Below are 21,335 nucleotides of genomic sequence, written 5' to 3'. Positions count from 1 at the left end.
AAGTTATCATGTAATAAATAACAGAAAAATGAATCTATTTTCTATTATTATGCAAACGAATTTTAAAAAAATAAATGATGTATTTATATTAATTCTTTAAATGTTATGAATATTCAATTTAACATTATGGTTCTATAATTTAAGGTTAATTTAAGTTTTAATTTAAGTTTTATTTAAGAGTTATTTTTAAGAATTAATTTACAGTTTTTAATTTATGAATTATTTACAGTTAATTAAGAGTTAATTTAAGTTTTAATTTAAGAGTTAATTTAAGTTTTAATTTAAGTTTTAATTTAAGTTTTAATTTAAGGTTAATTTAAAGAAGAAGCTAATGTATCAATACCATTATCAAGGAATGATATCTTTTATAGTCCATACATGCATAGAAAGAATGTTTTATTTATAACATAACTGGAAAAGATTGTGTTTTCAGAACGAATAACTTTAAAGGTGTGATTAGTTGGGTTGAATTAAACCAAAGTATCTTTGTAAATTTTTTTGAACTATTGTTTTTTAACAAACAAGGTTTTTAATTCCTTTACATTTTTAAAAATTAACTTCATTTTCTAATAAATAAGAATACATTTTACTTCTTAATCCCGACAATTCAACAATTACTACACCAGCAGCTTCATCTTTTAAATTTTCCAATTATTTTTACATTATTATCCAAAATAAATTTTGTATTACTATCGTAATAACTATTATCAAATAAAGCTTTGTCTTATAAAAAAAAATCCTCCATATGATTTTTGTGTTGATGTCATAAGCATTAATGAATCAGTGTCAGTGAATGTAATTTACTTTTCCTAGTACTTTTCCTTAATTTAATTATAATGAAATCATAAATTAAATATTTTGTATCAAATCTAGAATGCACATTCAACATAACATGGTCTGTTTAATAACAACTTTCTTTTATTTATGAATACAAAACAAATTCTTGTTAAACATCGATGAACTAACAAAATGAAGGTTTTGGGCTATGTATTTAATTATAATAATATTTTTCATCATGAGTTAATTTAATATTTAACCATCTGCGTAAATTCTCCATCGTCTTACCGAATACATAATTGTTCATTAACTTAAAAAAAGTCCTTTTCAATTGTAATTTTTGCTTTAAGATCTTTTTGTGTATAAAATCAATATACTTTTTTACCCAATGACTTTCATCAAAAGTTAATATTTATGTACTTTTTGATTACTTTTTAACCCTAATTGTGTAGATAGTCAAGGATTTTATAATGAACTACATAATTTTGTTTGTTCTTTAAAGTTGAAACTAATTTTTTTACATTACTTTTTCCTATTTCAAATTCTGTTTTATATTTTTACTTATAATCAGAAAAGCCATTGATCTGGTTATATTACTTTTTTTCAGGAGCTAAAGGATAATCATTCGTGGGTTTTATGTAATTCTTGTTGGATATTCAAAGATCACATTCAAACTATAAAGTTAGTTTTACCTTTTGCAATTAATTTCTTGAATTGTTTTTCGGATATAAATTAAAAAGTTTCCAGAGGGTATTAAGGTTGACAAATAGCAACCGTAACGGTTTGGCGTCGAGGTACATAATGTATTTGCTTTCTTCTTTGATTTATAATCTTCATATATTTATTGTTTGCTTTACTGTATCTGTTTGAAATTTAATTATTCTCCTCTCAGTCCTTTTCAATAAAAAAGATACATATCAATATCATTTTTAAATCTACTTAATTCCAGGCTTTTTTTAAACATTGCATCCAAGCTAAACCAGGATACATAAATTAATGACAAGGGGGGGAATCTTATTTTGTTAGTAGTCTTAACATAATTTTCTAACAATTTCGAAAACATCAGCTAAAAAGTAATACGTCAGTTTGTAAATATAGATCATGTTATTCTACCATTGTTTTAATTTTAAATTTTTTCCAAACATTTTTTGCATTTCGTATTCATTATCAGAAATTTTGTATCATTATAAAAATTGATAAAACTCTTCTTTAGAAGTGTAATTCTGTTTCTTCTAAATTTTTTTAAATGAATCCATGTAATCATATAGTATTCCTTTTGTTTTTTAATATTCTATGTAATCAAATTATTGAGATTAATATTTAAATTTCTGGGAATATTTTTTACTTGGTTTACCAATGATTGTGACCCTAATTATGTATTCGATTCAATAAAGACCAAGTCTGAATATAATTAAAGCCATATATCTTTCCATATTGTTAGGAATAACATTAATTTCTTTTTTGAATTTTCTATTTGTTGTCCATATAAAATGACCGTCATAACCTCTTAAAGTATGGAAAAAAACAGGAATTTTTATGTGTAAGTTTAAAATTAATAGTACATTCTGAAAGTGAGCACTTCCTCTGAATTTTCCTGTTATATGACAGATCACGTACTTTGATGAATCTTCTATATTTCTTTTTCACAAATATGACAAACTTTTGTTGTTTTAAATTCACTTTCTCTTTTTTAGACATTCTTAGTCATTTGTTATAAATGTTCTGTAATTATTTCTTCAATATTCCACTTCCTCAAAGCATTTTTTTCAATAAACTTATAAACTGCATTAGGAACTTATATAAATCTGGTGGTTTAGTATAAATGTTATCATAAAACAAACAACTTTATAGCCGGAAACCTCAATCTATATGATTTTGATATGGTTCGTAAATGAAGATCAGTTGATGGTATTTTAAAGCAGTAAAACGTTTTTTAGTTATTGAGTCAAAATCAGCATACATTAAAAAGGTAATGCTAATCCTTTATGATAATTTTTAAAATTGTACTTTACTTCCCTCTTTTGCATTTTTCCACTTGGATAACATTAATAGCTAAACAATTTGGAAATGTTCAGTTAATATTCTTTCTTGTGAAAATGTTGGCAGACAGCTTTTACAAAAATGTTTTTATTTTGCATGTTTTGTTTTGTTAAACATTAAATCTATTTAAAGTCTTTTATCCAAACAAATGTTGGATCTGTTCTTGAGGGGTTTTGTTTACAGTCATCATCGGTTTGTTATTTATCAGTTTTTTATCATGTATTTTACATTAGTAATTAGCTACAGTGTCACAGTGTTCGTCGTATTGGATATTTTGATATGTACAAGGGATAAATAACTATTTTCTTCATAACCAAAAATTATTATATGTTTATTTCATTTAAAACTTCTATTTTGAAGGTATTTGGATTTAATGTTACAGGAAATTTATGCAAAGTATACTCAAGGATCGTTTAATATGTTTTTTATCTTTTTGAAAAACTCTATGAGGGTTTTTTCAACAGGAAATTTATAAGCTAATTGGACACCTTCTAAAACATTCGTTATCATCTATCTTTATATTTATTAATCCTTTATTGAATTTTGTAATGGTTTGGTAATTCTAAAATAACTTGTGAAGCAGCCATGGGACTATACTTATATCTATTTATATATTGAGCTCAACTGACTCTATTCTCCAGCCACTTCCTTCAGAAAATCCAATACCATTTATTTATTATTTCATCCAAAAGCTGATGTAAGTTTTTTTTATTTATTTGTGTTTATTATTTCTAAAGCTTGATTTGAAAATAAGCTGATTTATATATTGTATCAGTTTTATCCATGTTGCAAAAAGTTATTTTTAAAACACCGTATTATTTTTATACCTTTTAAAGTTTTATAGTTCAGATTTAAGTATTTCATAAGAGTCGTTTATAGTTAAATAGAATTGGATTTTGGATCTTGTATATAAGTAATTTTAATTTAAAAATTTTTTATAATATTGTTTTGTAGATCTATCGATTTCCATCTTTATAATTTTATTTAGAAAAAAAAATCTTCAAGCAAAAAATTAATTAAAAAAAATAATTAAAAAAATGTAATAAAATAAAATCAAATAAAAGTTTTTAATATCTTTAAGAAGAAATAAATATATAAACTTATATCTTTTTCCATTAACTTTTGATAATTCCACATTTTTACTCGGTTTGGTCCCTTCACCAACACATTTTTTTAACCAGCAATTAATACAAATTTATTTAGATGTCTTTGTATGCTGCTTCTATATATTTTTTCTCATTAGTATCACAGTCGGTTACAATAACTTTTTTAGGATTGTTTCGATAATTATTTGGTCTGGGACAATCACATAATCTTTCTTCATTGTCTTCTTCAGTAATAGACAACCACAGTCCATTCAAATAAAGTTGTTTTACGAAGATAAGGATCTATAACATTTTGTAATTTATCAATGACATGATTTTTATTTTCATCGTTTAACTATTTGATCAAGTTTGATTTAATAACATTTCTTCTTTTAAGAACTTCTTATATGAATTTTTGTCTGGATTCAATTATTTCTCCTAAAGTGCTAGATAATTTTGACATAATCATTCTATCTACCTTTCTATTAACCCATCTATATATAATATACTTATAGAAAAAAATCTCTAAAAACCACTTTAAATTTAATACAGCTCTTCTTTTTTTTTACTTTTATATCCGTTTAATTTTAAAATTTTCCCTTCATTACGTTTCAAAAGGCATTAAATATTTTTTTCTTTCTGCATTTTAATTAGTATTGAAAAAAATATCCTGAATAATTGTTTTCTTTTTCTTTATTTACTTTTCCAATCCGTGCTTTTGTTATTAGTTGTTTTATTTTGTGATGATGTGCTTTTAAAATATAATTTTCTTGTCGTCAGTTTTAGTTTTGTTGTAAATATGGTAATTACTGATGGAACAGCGCCAGCAACTGCTACAAAAATAGGAATAGCTGGAACAAGTGCTAATGCAGCTGAACAACCAAAAACCCTGCTGAAATTATATAATCCGGTACTTACTCTTCCCCCAAAATTTATAATTTTTTCTGAAAGCAGCAGTATTTTGGTTAAGTGAATGTTTAAACTAAATCTATTGTTTCTATTCCATTATTAGAAATTATATTTTTTGGACCATTTATATATTATATATTTTAAAATTTAAATTTCTTTAAAATTCACTAATGGTTACCCAACTATTAAATTTTCATTGTAACCTTTCCATTTTACTAAAGCTTTTTTTTTCTTATAGTCTCGTCTAATAACTTTTTCTATTCTAAAAACTTTTGTGTAGTAGGTAAAGTTCTTGTTCATAAAATGAACCTTGAATTATTTCATCATTTAAATCTTTAATAGAGTATGTTCTGGGATTTGTATTATTAATTTTATAAATTATAAATATTTCCTCTGTCCAGTTTGGTGTATATCCTTTTTCAAATTTTCTTTTAAGTTGCTTAAAGGAACTCGTCACCAATTTTTTAAATTTTGTTTTACTCTTTGGTATCTTTAAATCCCATATAAATTAAAGTAAACAGTACCTTTATTTAAGTTTTTACTAGCTTCGGTTGGTGTCATTTTTATACTAGATTGTTTTGTTTTGTTATATTTATCAACCATATCCTGCAAATTATCAAATTTAAGTATAAGTATTTTGCTGTAAAATATTTCCACTTTATTCTTTTTAAACTTTTATTAAATCTTTCTTTTACAGCCTTTCCTTCATTAAATGTATGGTACATTTAATCTTATTTTTATTCAAAAATGTTTCCCACTTTTTATTATAAAATTCTTTTCCTTATTTTACCAATAAATTTGTAGGTGTTCTCCCTTCTAAAATTATTTTTTCCCAAATGCTTCAGAAACAGATTCTCCAGTTTTATTCTTTATGGAAAAACCCCAAGCATATTTACTAAATATATCAATAACGGTTAACAAGTACTTTACTCCTTTATTTATTTTGAAAAAGCTTGCATGTCAACTAAATCAGCTGACCAAGTCATCAATATATTAACTATCACTCTTCGTTTCCTAAATTTTCTTTTAATTGGTTTGTGTAATTCTTCTGCTAATTCATCGTCCATGTGATTCCGGGGGTATACTCTACCCCCTTTTCCGTTTTTTGTTTTGTCCCAACCCAAGTGTGTATTTCGTTTTAATTATAGGTTTTACAATAAATGTTTTGCAATCTTTTCTCCAATGTTTTTGATTTAGTTTTATTTAAATTGGAAAGATTTGCTTTATCACATGTCCCCTTTTTTACACCATTTGTCTTTAGAAAAAAGTCTTTGGTCCATACATACTGCTTCCGTTCATTGCAGGGGGTCCATTATCTAGGGGATTTCCTGGGCCCACATTATTATATCTGGAAAGTGTTAAACCTTTCTTAGGAAATAAAGGAAATATTGCTTTGTGAATATCTAAATTTACCCCTGTATTTTAACAAACTTTGATTTCATTTTTCCACAAGATAAAACAAGTAGCCTTTATCTTTTTTCCCGTTTTTTGTTTATAACATAATGAGGATTTATATTATCAGTTAATCTTCTTTCTTTTAAACAATATATTTTATTTTGTAAACTCATCTATATCAAATGTATTTAAAATTATTTAAAGACTAATAATGTAGTTATTAATTGAAAATAAAATCAATCCCTTTTACATTTTATCAATAAAAATAATCTGCCAAAAGTTTGCCAAAAGTTTGCCAAGTTGGCGACATTGTCACATTGCTGCCCTTGGCAGAAAATTGGCAGGCTTTTGATTGGTTGAATTTATGTTTGTCAACGTTCTGCCAAAGTTTGTCAAGTTGGCAGCGACTGCCACATTGTTGCCACTTGGCAGGATTTTGGCAATATTTGGTGGAAGTGTTTAAAATTATCTTTAATCATATTTTACTATAGGTTTTAACAACAATTTGTTAAAATTTGTTTTAAATTTGTTGAAATGGTCGCATTGGTCGGTTTAGGTCAAGGGTTAAATGTTAAATTAGATTAAACTGCGCTCGCACCATCCTTTCTTATACTACTGTCATTTGATAAAAACCAAATGGTTGAAAGTTTATTACAGATCTGTCTCTGTTTTGATGCATATATATATATATATATATATATATATATATATATATATATATATATATATATATATATATATATATATATATATATATAATGCTGTAACATGTTTTACCTATCATAATAGTTTGTCAGATTCTTTCTTAATAATTTTGTATACGCTTAAATGTATTGGCCTATACATTGATTTGTATATGTATATAGATGATGAGCAGAGCTCACAGATGTTTTTGTTCTGTACTTCTATTACAGTAAAACAACCACTTGAATTAAAGCGATAAATCAGGTCAACTGTCATTTGATACAAGAAATGACTGAAAGAGTTTAGGTGAAAAAAAAAACTACAGTCAATTCTAAAATCTTTTGCACCAATTCAAAGTATTCAATCAGATATTGAGTTCTTTCTGTTGGATCAGCAGTCACACGGGCATTGACGACCACGTTGCATTATACGCTCAATCAATAACAAAACCATAACAAAAACGGTTTAAATATATTATGGTCTTACTGAAATGATATGTATTTTTTTATCATTTCCAGATAAAGAAAGACATTTCTGTGGTGACTATCAAGGTAAGTTTAAGTTTATTTACACGTAAATTTTTGCTTTATCCTTTTCGTTAACATGCAAGCCTATGTAAAGTAATTCCGTGATGTCTGTCAAGATGAGTTTGGGCTTATTTACGTGTACAGTCTTCGCTTTATCCTTTTCGTTAACATGCAAGCCTATGTAAAGTAATTCCGTGATGTCTGTCAAGATGAGTTTGGGCTTATTTACGTGTACAATCTTCGCTTTTTCCTTTTCGTTAACACACGTTCTATGTAAAGTATTTCAATGATGTCTGTCAAGATGAGTTTGAGTGTATTTAAGCGTACAATTTTCGCTTTATCCTTTTCGTTATCATGCGAGCCTATGTAAAGTAATTCCGTGATGCCTTCAAGATGAGTTTGAGTGTATTTAAGCGTACAATCTTCGCTTTTTCCTTTTCGTTAACATGCGTTCTATGTAAAGTATTTCAATGATGTCTGTCAAGATGAGTTTGAGTGTATTTAAGCATACAATTTTCGCTTTATCCTTTTCGTTATCATGCGAGCCTATGTAAAGTAATTCCGTGATGCCTTCAAGGTGAGTTTGAGTGTATTTAAGCATACAATTTTCGCTTTATCCTTTTCATTATCATGCGAGCCTATGTAAAGTAATCCCGTGATGCCTTCAAGATGAGTTTGAGTGTATTTAAGCGTACAATTTTCGCTTTATCCTTTTCGTTATCACGCGAGCCTATGTAAAGTAATTCCGTGATGCCTTCAAGATGATTTTGGGTTTATTAGCGCGTACAATCTTCGCTTTATCCATTTTGTTAACATGCGAGCCTATGTAAAGTTAAAAAGCTCATGTAAAATAACAGAAATTTTTAATTCTGCGATGTTGGTATTTGTACTTTTTGCAGGGTGGAAGGGAGTGGGGGTGCAAACTGGACCAGTCTAAGAGTGACTACTTTGAGTCAGTTTGTATCAGAGTTCATCTTATTATCAGATATTTCAATATTTTGATCCCAGGCCACATTACGAGAGGGTCAAGGGTTCAGGTACCACTGGAGTCACGACAACGCCTTCTAATATGACACGAGTACTGGTTTTTCCAGGAATCGGACTCCAACAGTGGTTCAAAAGCTTGAAGCTTTCATCACGATGGAGCTCAAACAAATCAGCTTTATCTCGCGTGCTGGCATCTGGGCAGAACTAAACGACTTTCCGTAAGCCAGCTGAATGACTTCCTCACATGAAACAATTTGACATCATAAGCGAGGTTTCGAACCAACAGGGGTGAGGGGCAAGGGATTCGAGGTCAACGACCTTACCCACCAACCGGCCAAGGAAGCCCCTTTTATCAAATTGCCATAATTCATAACTGATAGTAGCATAAAAAGTAGCCAGTTTGTGCCTCGGAGACAAGTCACATGTTTAAAAGGAACACATGTCTCCAGACAGTACTCATTATAGGTAAAGGTAAAGGTCTTGTTTATTATAGTGTCACCCCTATTGAAAGGGCCAGCCAATTTGGCTTATGAGACACCTTTATTGTGCGTACGGTACTCTCAATTACCTCCCAACTCCTACCACTACGCCATTATATATGTATGATTAAGCATCATACCATGTACTTAGAGATGATGTACAATACCAACGTGTTACAACAACTTTACAAATTTCCCCATAATGTTACATATCTTAAATATACATTGGTACATAAAAGGCAGAATATTACCATGCAGCAAAATGTTTGATACATTATACTCTATGTACTGTTTTACCAGCTGTGTTAACAGTTATCTCAAATTAGTTTTTTTCTACTGTAATAACCGAACTCCATTGCCACCATAATGAAAACTGTCGATGAACATTTAAAATGATTTCCAATAGCTATATCAACATTGCCAGACGGTTTCATTTTGTACGTCTAGCTAACGAAGGGAGCATTCTATAGTCTGCAGTAGTGTATTGACAAATGGGTTGTGAACCTGTTATCTGGAAGAAAGTTCAACTTAATTAGATATATATCGTTAAAGGGCAATGAATGCCTGACATGTTAATTTCATATGAAAGCCATTTTCAAGCCATTTATAACTCTGATCGGACAATAATTGATATGGCAGCTTGAAATTTAAGATAATGGCTTATCATAAAGGCATCCATTTTAGTGTTTTTATGACGTCATTTACACTGCTGAATTCCTTATTTGGCAATAAACTTTTAATGAATTAATTGTAAATGTTTCTTGAGTTTTAGATGTAAACCATGGTAATTTCTTTCATTATAATTGCAGAAATAAATGGATACAGTTCAATTGTATATCTAGAAATTTAATAAATCTGCCATTTCGTAAACAGTACTAGAGATCTATCAATGACACAAATAATAATCCTTCCCTGTATTAACACGTACACCCTATGACACCAGTTATAGGAAGAACGAAGTAACTGTATGGTTAAAAACTTAGTAATAAGTATTTCATTGTAATTTCAAAGTTCATGGTAAACGCTGAAGAGTTTTTTCTTGTTTTTATATATATGTGATATGGTAGAAATAAAATTATATCTAAATATCGGCTTAAATAGTGGACCTGAATTTATTTTATTAGACTTAAAACATTTTCCGATGTCATACAATAATCATGTAATTGACAATTGTTTTGCATTGAGATAAGTTCTTCCAATAATAATCCAGATATAATTGGGGATTAAATATTGATCAATGACTTGATAGGTAGGACTATCTGCAAGAGGGGATACATGGAAATTAAGTAAAGAGTTTAATAAAATCTTAAACAACAAGCAAATCAAGACTTATCTATGTTTTAATTGCTTTTCATAATTTAAAATTTTAGATACTGTCTCTACATTTTGTTTAATGTTGCCGTGGAAACAAAATGGCCGCCATTTTCCTCGAATATTGAAATGTTCGCAACTTTCTCATTTTATGCCAATTTTGAAAAAAAAAGAAATCCTCACAGAAGGAGTTTACGTATTAAGGAAATATATATCTCTGTACCTCACAGGTGGTCTTTATTTATTTTAGCAACCTCCATTTTTATATAAAGACAGTGATGGCCAGTACACAGGGTATTTCAAGGAACTACTGGAAAATGTTGCGCAAATTGTTGGCTTTAATTACACTCTGTATGAAAGCCCTGACGGCAAATATGGCAGCCTGGAGAACGGCTCATGGACTGGAATGATGAAAGAAATCGAGGATGGTGTAAGTACAGATATCATTTTTTATTTGTTTTTGTTGTTGTTTTTACAAATTTGAATATATCATAACGTATCTGATGCATTATATAACGTGTACCGCCATAGCAACTACGTTTCTCCGGTATTCTCGCGGCAATGATGATTTTCATTACCCCGTCTTGCTTTCTTTCTTCGAACTTTTATATGTCACGTGTCATAGCAGTATTACTATGTCAAATATATCACCAGCGCATTAATAGATTTGACATCAAGTACGTCATGCCAATAAAACATTCTATTTGAATTCTTTAAATCTGTGTCTGTTTAGAAAAATAACTTTATCACGTTTAACCAAATCAGTTTTTACTTTTATCCAGAATATTAAAAAGTGGTAAATAAATGTAAATAATAATGATATTGTTTTTTGCAGAAAGCTGATATCGGTGGCTTGTTGACAGTTACCCATGCACGATCAATTACTGTCGACTTTTCATACCCGGTTCAATATATGGAACCAACGATTGTAATGAAGAGACCAGCCATGGACAAACCCTCATTGCAGGAGAACCTCGCAAAACTTCTAACCCCACTCGAGTTCTCTGTATGGCTAATGTCTTTCCTTGCTTTGCTGGTTACCGGCACTGTATTGTATATTATATCACATTTCAATCCTTACGAATGGAGGAGAATGGCTAAAGACCGGGAAGCAACTTTGAGGGAGGCAGAGTCCTTCACATGTCTTAATTCGTTCTTTTTTGTTGTGAGCACCTTGATGTGGCAAGGTAAATATGTCCCTACACGTTCTAATCTATTATGTTGATTTATCTCTTATAAACTGCTATAATTTTGAAGAGCCAGTGACGTTCATTGTTGCAACTGCATGTTCTACATAACTATAATTCGATTGTCTTTCTATGCCCGCACCCCTAGCTAAACTGAACGAGTGCACAGATCAAGCTGTATGTTCTCTGTGATGATTTGGCAGAATACATTGTGTCTCAAACCTCTTCACGTGGAGAAGTTGGTAGCTACTTTCAGAGAATGTTAGTACTGGTACAGACCCCAGGAATATTATTAGGATTAACTGCAGGTCGTTACTGTTGAAAACAAAGAACAAAAACAACATTGTTGTGGCCATTAAATATATTTTGTTTTTATAAAATAATTCTGTAAACTTTTCTGCAAACTGAGCCAACAGAAATAGATATACAATATTCTTTTTTCAAGTATTTGTCATCAATTGGAAAATATTTGAGAAATTATTTGAGTTCAGGCTATCTGTAAAGCAGTTTTTGCAAACAAATTCATGATGTTGATACTTTAATTTTAGGTTATGTGCGTGCGCCTCGTTCGGTTGGTGCTCGAGTAGTGGTTGTTGCTTGGTGGTCGTTTACTGTCGTCCTTCTCCTGTCTTACACTGCCAGTCTAACAAACTACCTCCGATCAGCTCCGGCACCATTTGCCATTAAAGGATATTCCAAAATTAGAAGCTTCAGGTTAGTATAAAGATGTATCATTGATAATAGATATGCCGGTGACAAGTACGCTCGAAATACAAAGGAACGACAGAAGTACATGTCTGTTTTCCTTTTATTGTAAATACTTGCATTGTAGTTGTCGGGCTAGGTTTGTTCTCTGTGACATTCAGTGTGGGGACTCACGTGAATTTGAATGACGGTGTGCACGGGAAAATGGCCGACATTTCTCTCACATCGGTAGGAAAATAAAGGTATTTTACGTTGGAAAATGTTGATTTAGATATTGTTATATAGCCTATTATATGCCCCTTACCTTCCCATTATCTCTAGTGGCCGTAATGCCCTCCATGTTTTGTTATTTTCTGAGAACACTTTTGAGTTCTGAAAGTATTTTAGTATTATATACTAAAAATGTTGTATGAGACCTTGTGTGGGTAAGCAATTGAAAAATCTTGTACATTTATAATGCTAGCTGTATAGTGACTAGTCCAAGTAATAGGACGTTTCTAGACAGCGTGTTGCTTTCCCGTTAGAGGGACGACAACTATAAAATATCAAATCACAACATAAGTCATTCCGATAAGCCAGATGAATAAGGCTATAGCGATATGAAATATCCCACCATAGGACTTGCATCAGGAGGCCTTTAGTGCCAATCTGTTATAAAATTATAATTTGTAAGGGTTTATTATATAACTATATACATTAGCTCAAAACCACAACTTGTATTTCACAAGTAAATTTGAACTGGCAGAAAAAATCAGTATTTTACCTTTTGTATTGTATATTGCTCAACTACTTTCATTTAATATGCATGACCTGACGCTGTTCTATGAAAAACGCACACAAAAACTCCACTTATTTCTGTTCTAAACTCTACACACATTTGAGATTTCATTCGATAACAATACAACAAACAAAACAGTGGAGGTATATAATAAAAGGGTAGTAACAACAGTAGCTAGATTTTGGATTTTGTATCCGGCTCTTGTGGACTGTGCAGGGACGGATCACATTCGAACCGAAAACAGCATCATAGATCGCGGTACTGTTATAATAACCCAATTAGAGAGAAAGTATCAGCCATTTTTCCGTGCACGTCATCATTTTAAATCACGTGATTCCCCACACTGACATTTTTAGCGCATTGTATTCGTGAACAAAAGCCATAAGAGAATGTGTGTGCCCTTAAGGAGTTTCATGTCATTTGAAATTACGATATATAAACCTTTGTGTTGAGCGCCATATTTACAATTCAATTCTTTTTCAAATAGAATTGATACTACTACAATTTTGCTCTTATATATCATTTCATGCTTTTATCACTTAATAATTCAAATATTTTGTTTCGTACAGAGATCTTGCTGCCAATGATGAAATAAGGGTAGGAATCCTTCCATATGGAGCAACAGAGGTTAGATACAAAACTTCCAAATCTATCACAGATAAGAAAATATATGACAAAATTGTAAAAGACTGGATGTTTCATAATGAATCAGGCGATATTCCAAACACTTTGGACGAATTAGAGAGCTACTTGCGGCAGAGATCGTACTCGGACTATGCTTTAATTCTTGAGTCACCAACAGCAAAATATATCACAAACAAAGAACCATGTGATCTTTATATGGTCCGCGGAAATGTTATCACTAGTCATCAGGCTTTCGGGATGAAGAAAGGATTCACGTTGAAAGAGGCTATAGATTTAGCTTTACTGAAACTGCACCATTCAGGAAAACTAGGTGCTATAGAGCATAACTGGTTTAGTTCTCAGTGTAAAGAGACAGTCTATCAAATGGATGACGAGGTGCATTTGCAAACTCCGCCATTTAATGCACTTGATTTAGGAACATTTTCATCAGCGCTTCTTATTATCGTAGCTGGAATCGTTCTGGGAGGACTGATTGCTATAATTGAAATATGTATTTACAAATGGGCAGAAACGGTAAGAATGATATATAATAATATTCACTTGAAAACATCGGGGAAGTTTTAGATGTTTTAGACCCAGCTCAATCACTCGTGTACTTATAACAAAGTTGTACATATAACATTCATACTGTATAATTATGTAAGCGTTTGTTTTCTCTTCATTTTATTTAATTGATTAAATGAATCGCAATCTTTAAATTAAACTAGATCATTTCAAAGGTATGCAACACACCCAATATAATTTCTAAGCGCTATTTATTAAAATACACCCGGTCCTGGTTGTACTGGTTGTTTCAGCTGATCTAGCATTAAAAGTGTCAACAACACTATAAACAATCCACAGATTTTCTCGATTCAGCAGAATTACTCACATGAAACTATGTTGCTATTTTCAGCGTGTTGACGAAGATGAAGTAGAACCTATCAGTAACCGTAACAGCAAAGTGTATGAAGCAGAATCTGGTGATCGTCTGCTCAACCAGGACAGCAAGAAAGGTGGGGCAACACAAGTGTAAAGGGCGATAAGGTGCTTTTTCTTAGATTATCAATCAGGCACGATAACAGAACTGTTGAATATTGTGGAGTCGTAAAAGAATGTGGATACGCGTTTCAACACAAGACAAATCAAGGATTTATGTCCTTGACAATTGACATAAGCAGTATCAAATACATGCATTGGTTTCACATTAATGTTTACACCTATTGCAGCATATCTACCCATCAGAAGGGCATGTTTCAGTATAGTTATGGAATTCCTTTTTCCCCTGATTTTTGAATTGTTCCTAAAATACAAAATTTGGTGTCAGCATGGAATGGAGCTGAAACTGTTGAAGATAGCCCAGTGAATGGTGTGTGAGGGAGAGTTGAAGTGATCCCATCTAGGTATTTTATTAATCTAATTATGTCACAGTTTGTGAAGAGCTGTTTCCGGTGCATAATTGTTTATGTGCTAACTTGTAAAGATATGACCCCATCAGATAGAGCGATAGAGATGTTATGTCGTGCATTTTATGTCTTCGACCATTTGAAAACGTATATCAATTCATTCTACATTAATATTATAATTTTGGCAAAATGAATTAAAACATCAAAAGGAAGTAGTACACTTTATCAAGAAAGTACTTGATTTAACATGTTTATTTGCTATTTAGTCATGTAAGCTGAATCAAGTATCAATATAGTTTTATGCGCACAATTTAGCAGCATATATATGTATATCATATATATATGCAAGGGGCCGAAATTATACCAAGCATCATCTGATGAGATGAACAAGCAATCGTGTTTTCACTGCTATTTTCTCTGATGTGCAAGCTTTTGGGCAACTTACATGCTAACTAGAAACGAACGTACTGTTCTCAGACTGTTTTCATTTAGCTTTCATTCAGCAGAACAACAGCAGCTTACATAGCGCTTCTCCTGCAATTATTTTGATAATTTTACAAGCTCCCGTCATTTTAAACTTTAAATATTCTGTCAAATATGAGGCGGTGAGAAGCTTTAGAAATCTGAGCAGGCGTCCATTGGCAAATACGTAAAAACATATAGAAATATGCATGAATAATTAAGAAGTATACATTTTTTTATTTTCCTCCAATAATGAAGGACATAAATATACATATACATTTTAAAAATTTTCTTCATTTGTATAGAAATATGACGAAAGGTCTCTGACAGCATATTTTTTGATGAATACTCGTTATGACTGGCATTGTTTCGTTAACTAAACAAAGACATAAATGACTTTAATTGTACAGCACAATTTTATTAGGTTTTTTTGTGTCCTTGCTAATACTTACATGGTTATTGTTCATTGTTTTGTATTCCTACCCTCCATAATTTCTAGGAAAAATATTTTACCATTTTACAATGTGTTTTGAAGCAATGTTAATGTTTTGATTACGAAAGCAAAGTATTGGCTTTGTTGTGTTAATTTGTTAACAATATTATTTTTCTCTGTAGACGACATTGTATTTATTTTCTTAATTAAGATATTTAGTTAATAGAAGAATGTATGTTGCTGTTTATTTTTGAAACTACTTCTCTGAACATACATAAATATTTTTGCATGTTTTATTTTGTTTACACAGAGGTAATGAAATTACCATATGTTACAAAATAAGTCAGGTAAAGCATAACTATGACATATATCATGAAAGAAAAACTATTTCCAATGAATTTCGTAGTCACAATGTACAGCTTCCTTACAAGAAACTGTTCAGTTTCAATACTCATTTTGAGGCATTGGTCAGCTTAGGACAAATAATTACTGGTATCCAACATATAACTAAAAGTGCCACATTAAAACGAAACGTTTTACCTGACATATCGTTTGGATGTTAATGTTTACCTGTTTCATTAAATCTTGTTTAAACTTTATCATTGCATGGTTGTTTAGGTATTCACAAAATGTTGGTTTTTTTTGCGAAGGCTTTTGAAAGTAGCGAAGACCTTCCCTGTCAAAAGCCACCTGTTTTACATACAGTACTGTAAGATATATCATTGCAACTATCAGCTTTGTGATATTTGATCACTAACTTTTTACAAAATTTCCGCAGATAGGTATAGCACTTCTGTTCACGTTGCAGTAGCATTTTTCTCTGCGATGATATAAATTAGCTTGGTTGTTCCCACTGATAGTGAACTATTTGGCCAAAGTGTAGCTACTCATCCAGGTGAGACATGCACCGACAGTATACCGTCATTTGAACGTTTTAAGCGGAAAGAAAATTATGTTAGAAGTAAGTGTATATTACTGTTTTAAGTACACGTTATTTCGTCATCAGACCGCAGATACAAAATTCTGTACAGATTTTGGCTACAGAATTTAATTTATCAATGAATATTTGGTCATCACCAAATCCTAAATTAGGTACATTTTGTACTGACGATTAACAGATGGGAATGAATCACTATCTAGGGAGAATAACACCGGTTATAGTCCATGACGCCTCGAATAAAGACAGGCTCCTCACCGTGTTTTAAAAGAACAACAGGATATTTCTTATGAAATGCTTATCGAGACTTCTCAAGGAATTTTACACAAATAATGCAAAATTAATGAAATCATGTTGCTGAATTCACGAGGCCGATGACGTAACTGTTTTCAAGGGGAATAACTTCAGCTGTATGACAATATCTATGTAAGATTGCATTAAAGCAAGTGGAGAGTGATGTGTTTCTTGGTTTGATTCATTAAAGTATATTAGATTTAAATCTGAGAAAAAGTCTACGCTCTTTTTTAAAAGCCTTCGTTTTTTATCATTTTCATTATTTTTGAAGTTTAAGAGCGTTTTAAACCGTGAATATGTTTTTTTTTTGCAATATAATTGTAAGTACTCGTTTCACACACGTGTGTTGTATTAACCTTTCATATCAAATGAGTGGCTGAATTGTTGTCATGGTTCATGTAAAGTAAACTAGAAACATACGCGAACAATTAATGCAGCAATGCCACAAGTTTTTAATAAATACAATGATTCCAATCTTTACAGTGTTATTGTTTGATTTATTTTAGCTATCTTATACATTCATGACTGTATTATTAAGAATGCTTGTGGATAGCTCTGACTGACTTGGGAAAATATTACAGTAAAACGCACTCCCCTGTATTGTAATGTATAAATGCTAAAGCATATTTTTCGCAAGACGGTGTTGAATTGTTTTGAACCATACTTTAAGGTCACGGAAAGGTACAAGTATAAAAGACATAGCGCATCGTCATCTGTAACCCCACTCGAAAATGATTGAGAAATACAGCTACATACATCAAATTACTTCTTGTTCTGAGACAAAAACAATAGACATTTATTTCTTCAACTAACTGCAGAAGGGTATCTGGGACAAGTGATAGTATTGTCATGACTGGTACCGAGCAATCGTTTCATTTTCTTTATTTCCGTCCGTTCTTACCAATTGTATACCTCTGCACATCCCATACGTAACTCTGATCCTCTGCACATTTCACGGTGAAGTAATTTCTTACAGCGGATCCCCTAAAATTATTCCGCGGACGTATAACCTATATTTTGTGTAATAAGTTTTAAACACGATTTTCAACACATTATTTCTTAAGTATAGATAAAAAGTAACTCCCGACAAGTGAATCTCTCATACACGAAATGGTCAACTAAAGGCACGGTATGTAAACCATAATGTGTATTAGGAATTATGACAAATCTTCTGGTCTTTTGGGACTAATAAATCTCATCATATCATAAATCCGCTTAAGCCGGTGCCAGGAGAAATAAGGGGATTCCGTCATTCCTATTTCGGATGAACAGACTCCGCCAAACCCAGTATGCTATTAGTTTGCTTGTTTACGTGTTATGCTTGAAAAAGATCTTACCGCAGATTTTAAAAATTGAGACATTTATGCATGTACTCCATGCCTTTTATGTTACGGGAACACATGTGAATTTGCTGTTTTTACTACTTTTTACGATGAAAACCGAAAAGCGTTTCTCCAGGTAAACTGTCTTGATTATAAATATCTATATTTAGAAGTCATTATTCGCTACTTCAGCTTTAGCGCTATTGGTTACAGCAACGGGAAAATGGTCCGGGTTCGATTCCCGACGCGGTCATCTTTTTTCTTGATTTGGAACTTTTAAAATATTTTAGAAACAAAAATTCATATTCTAATGTTCATAATATGACCAAACTTTAATTTGAAAGAAAGATTATTTTTTAGCTAAATCTGGAGGTCAGTGCCCTTAAAAATGCCAAATCAAGAAAATAAAAAAATTCCCGAGTCGGGAATCGAATCCAGTCGCCGCGGCAATAAACATATTCTTGCGGTCTTGACGGAATACGTACCTCACGTCCATTAAATAAAAAAGCTTTATAGTTAAGGCAGTTTACCTCCGGTTTCTCGTTACAAACATCTTTCAATTTTGAATGGAACAATAAGTATAAACAACTAATTCTTATGTTTCCATAACTGATAATCTGTCAGTAATTAAGTTTCAATGTCTTTTTAAGAAATATAGCAATAATATTTCTGATATCTAAAACAAATCGTTTTTGTTGTCATACAAGCTGGTGGTCAGTGCCTTTAAGCTATTTGAAATTGTACCGGAATCGGGCTATGAATTACTGAATTACGAAAGTATTTTTTTCTGCAGTTGCTGATAACGGTAGTTCTTCTACAGGAGTTTGTTCATAACGTTGAATGCGGTTTTAAGCATGACACCTCGCTCTTAAAAATTTATAAACTTGATAAGATTGCACAGGGGACACCCGTATCTAAATAAGGACATCCGTATCAAAATAAAGACATCCGTATCTAAATAAGGACATCCGTATCAAAATAAAGACATCCGTATCTAAATAAGGACATCCATATCTAAATAAGGACACCCGTTTCTAAATAAGGGCATCCGTATCTAAATAAGGGAAATTTAAAATAAAAAATTGTTAATGAGTCGTTCTATTACACGTACCTTGTACATTTGATTTATAATTATTTTTGAAAGGAAGATACATGTGTAATATGGAAATCGAAAATCAAGATGTTAGGTGTTTGAATCGGTGGTCAAAGAGTGAATACATGTTAAAATAGTTATTGTATTTTCTAACCAGACGTTAGGCTATACGATAAATTGCCCACGGTGTTGGCACACCAATCTGATGTGACACAGTTATACAGAAATCAAAACAAGAAAATATGAATGTATATAATTATGCTATTTGACGAAAGAAGTGCTAGGTCGTCTAATCAATTCTATTTTAAATCGTACAGCGATCCTTAACTGATAATTGTTTTATAGGTGATGGAAGAACCTATTATAAACAGCAGGCAGTATGCTTAGTACAAAAAAAAATAAATAGTGGATGCAACTTGACCCCGATGGTTGACCTTTGTATTATAATACATAATGAGGCGCAACCTATTATTGAAAAGGAGTGTACGTAAAACACCAGCTGCATGAGATATTGTAAATATAAATTTGTGTAATTATAAATTAGTGTATTGGAAAGTTTTAACTGATCAAATGTAAGTATACATACTTTGATACTGCACTGTATACAAACTATTTCCATATAAATATATATAGATCCCCTCATCAACCTTTATTTCTACAATGAAATAATCAATATGAATAATCAGCTGAAGGTCAACCATCGCGGTCAAGTTGCGACTACTATAATAGAGAGATAGCGATATCATGCACATATGCGCACGTAAAATGTGAATTAAATTTCACATGTATACATAATATTCAGCGTTTGTCAAAGACTATCAAATAGTCTTTAACTGATACATATCTTGTATATTTACACACAACTTTTCTGTGAATATTTATTTCTGTTCTGATTTTCGTCGCACGAGATGCTTTTTGAACCTACAAAATCGCAACCTCTCAATTACAAAAAAATATACAGCCAGGCCTATATTGAGCAGCCCACAAAAGGAATTGAACCAATCGGCTGCCAAAGACATGTGGCTGCCTAGGTCTTGATGCAAGGACCAACTTAAGACCAGTTACGACAATATTTATGTATTTATTTATTTGGGTTTTACGGCGCACCAACACAGTATAGGTTATATGGCGCCAAACAGGACTACAAATCCTGGTTTCACATCTCATTTACATCGAAATAAAACAGTTACGACAAAGGTAGAATATACATGATGATATTTTATGAGATTCACTAGATCTATATCTATGAAGTCGTTGCACGACGACGTCATTTAGAGCTAGATGGGAAATGGTCGCGACTTTATTATTATTGATATTATGACATATAACATGTTTAAATTTATAGAAACAAACAGAAGAAAAATCACTAGCTAAATTGCAAAACACCACCGACCTTTTGTAAGCCAGCTTAGTGGCTTCCTCACATGAAGAATTTAACGCCTCTAGTAGGTCTCGAACCCACATCGGTGAGGGGTAAGTGATTCGAAGTCACCGACCTCGGCCAAGGAGGCCCCAATATGTGATAAACGTTAATGTAAGTTATGCATAACTCTACTTGATAAAGATACATCCAAACAATGTAAAAAGAGATGTAACATTATGGACAAACAGCTTGTAAACCCGCAAAAAGAAAAACTCGTTGGTTAATTAAAAAATCTCATTATCATAGTGTGACAAATAGTGTTTCCTGCCATTTTATCGTTAACTAAAGCTATTTGTGTGTGCGCGTGTGTGTTTGTGCGTGTGTTTTAAATATCTATGATCAAGATGTCGTAGATTAATATAAAAGTTGAAAGATGATGGTGTCCTAGTATTTTTCAGGACAATTATACAAACGTTGTCACAAAACAGTCAAGTAGAACTATAGAAGAAGAAGGAAAAGGAAAACAACACCTGCTAA

General features: G+C 31.4%; 1 protein-coding gene across 1 annotated transcript in view; it reads left to right on the top strand.

Annotated features, from left to right (window-relative positions):
- Window positions 1–17,500, top strand: part of LOC128555611 (glutamate receptor ionotropic, kainate 3-like) — a 50,459-nt gene extending 32,959 nt beyond the window's left edge. Inside the window, exons 2-7 of the mRNA XM_053538422.1 lie at window positions 7,409–7,441; window positions 10,445–10,624; window positions 11,030–11,381; window positions 11,930–12,095; window positions 13,434–14,022; window positions 14,405–17,500. Coding sequence (XP_053394397.1) covers window positions 7,409–7,441; window positions 10,445–10,624; window positions 11,030–11,381; window positions 11,930–12,095; window positions 13,434–14,022; window positions 14,405–14,524 — 1,440 coding nt within the window. The 3' untranslated portion in view covers window positions 14,525–17,500. The remainder of the gene's footprint in view (window positions 1–7,408; window positions 7,442–10,444; window positions 10,625–11,029; window positions 11,382–11,929; window positions 12,096–13,433; window positions 14,023–14,404) is intronic.
- The last annotated feature ends 3,835 nt before the right edge of the window (window positions 17,501–21,335 follow it).

This window comes from Mercenaria mercenaria, chromosome 1, assembly GCF_021730395.1.
Source record: "Mercenaria mercenaria strain notata chromosome 1, MADL_Memer_1, whole genome shotgun sequence".
Lineage (NCBI taxonomy): Eukaryota > Metazoa > Mollusca > Bivalvia > Venerida > Veneridae > Mercenaria > Mercenaria mercenaria.
The sequence above is the reverse complement of the archived record's forward strand: the minus strand, read 5'-3'. Positions and strand labels throughout refer to the sequence as shown.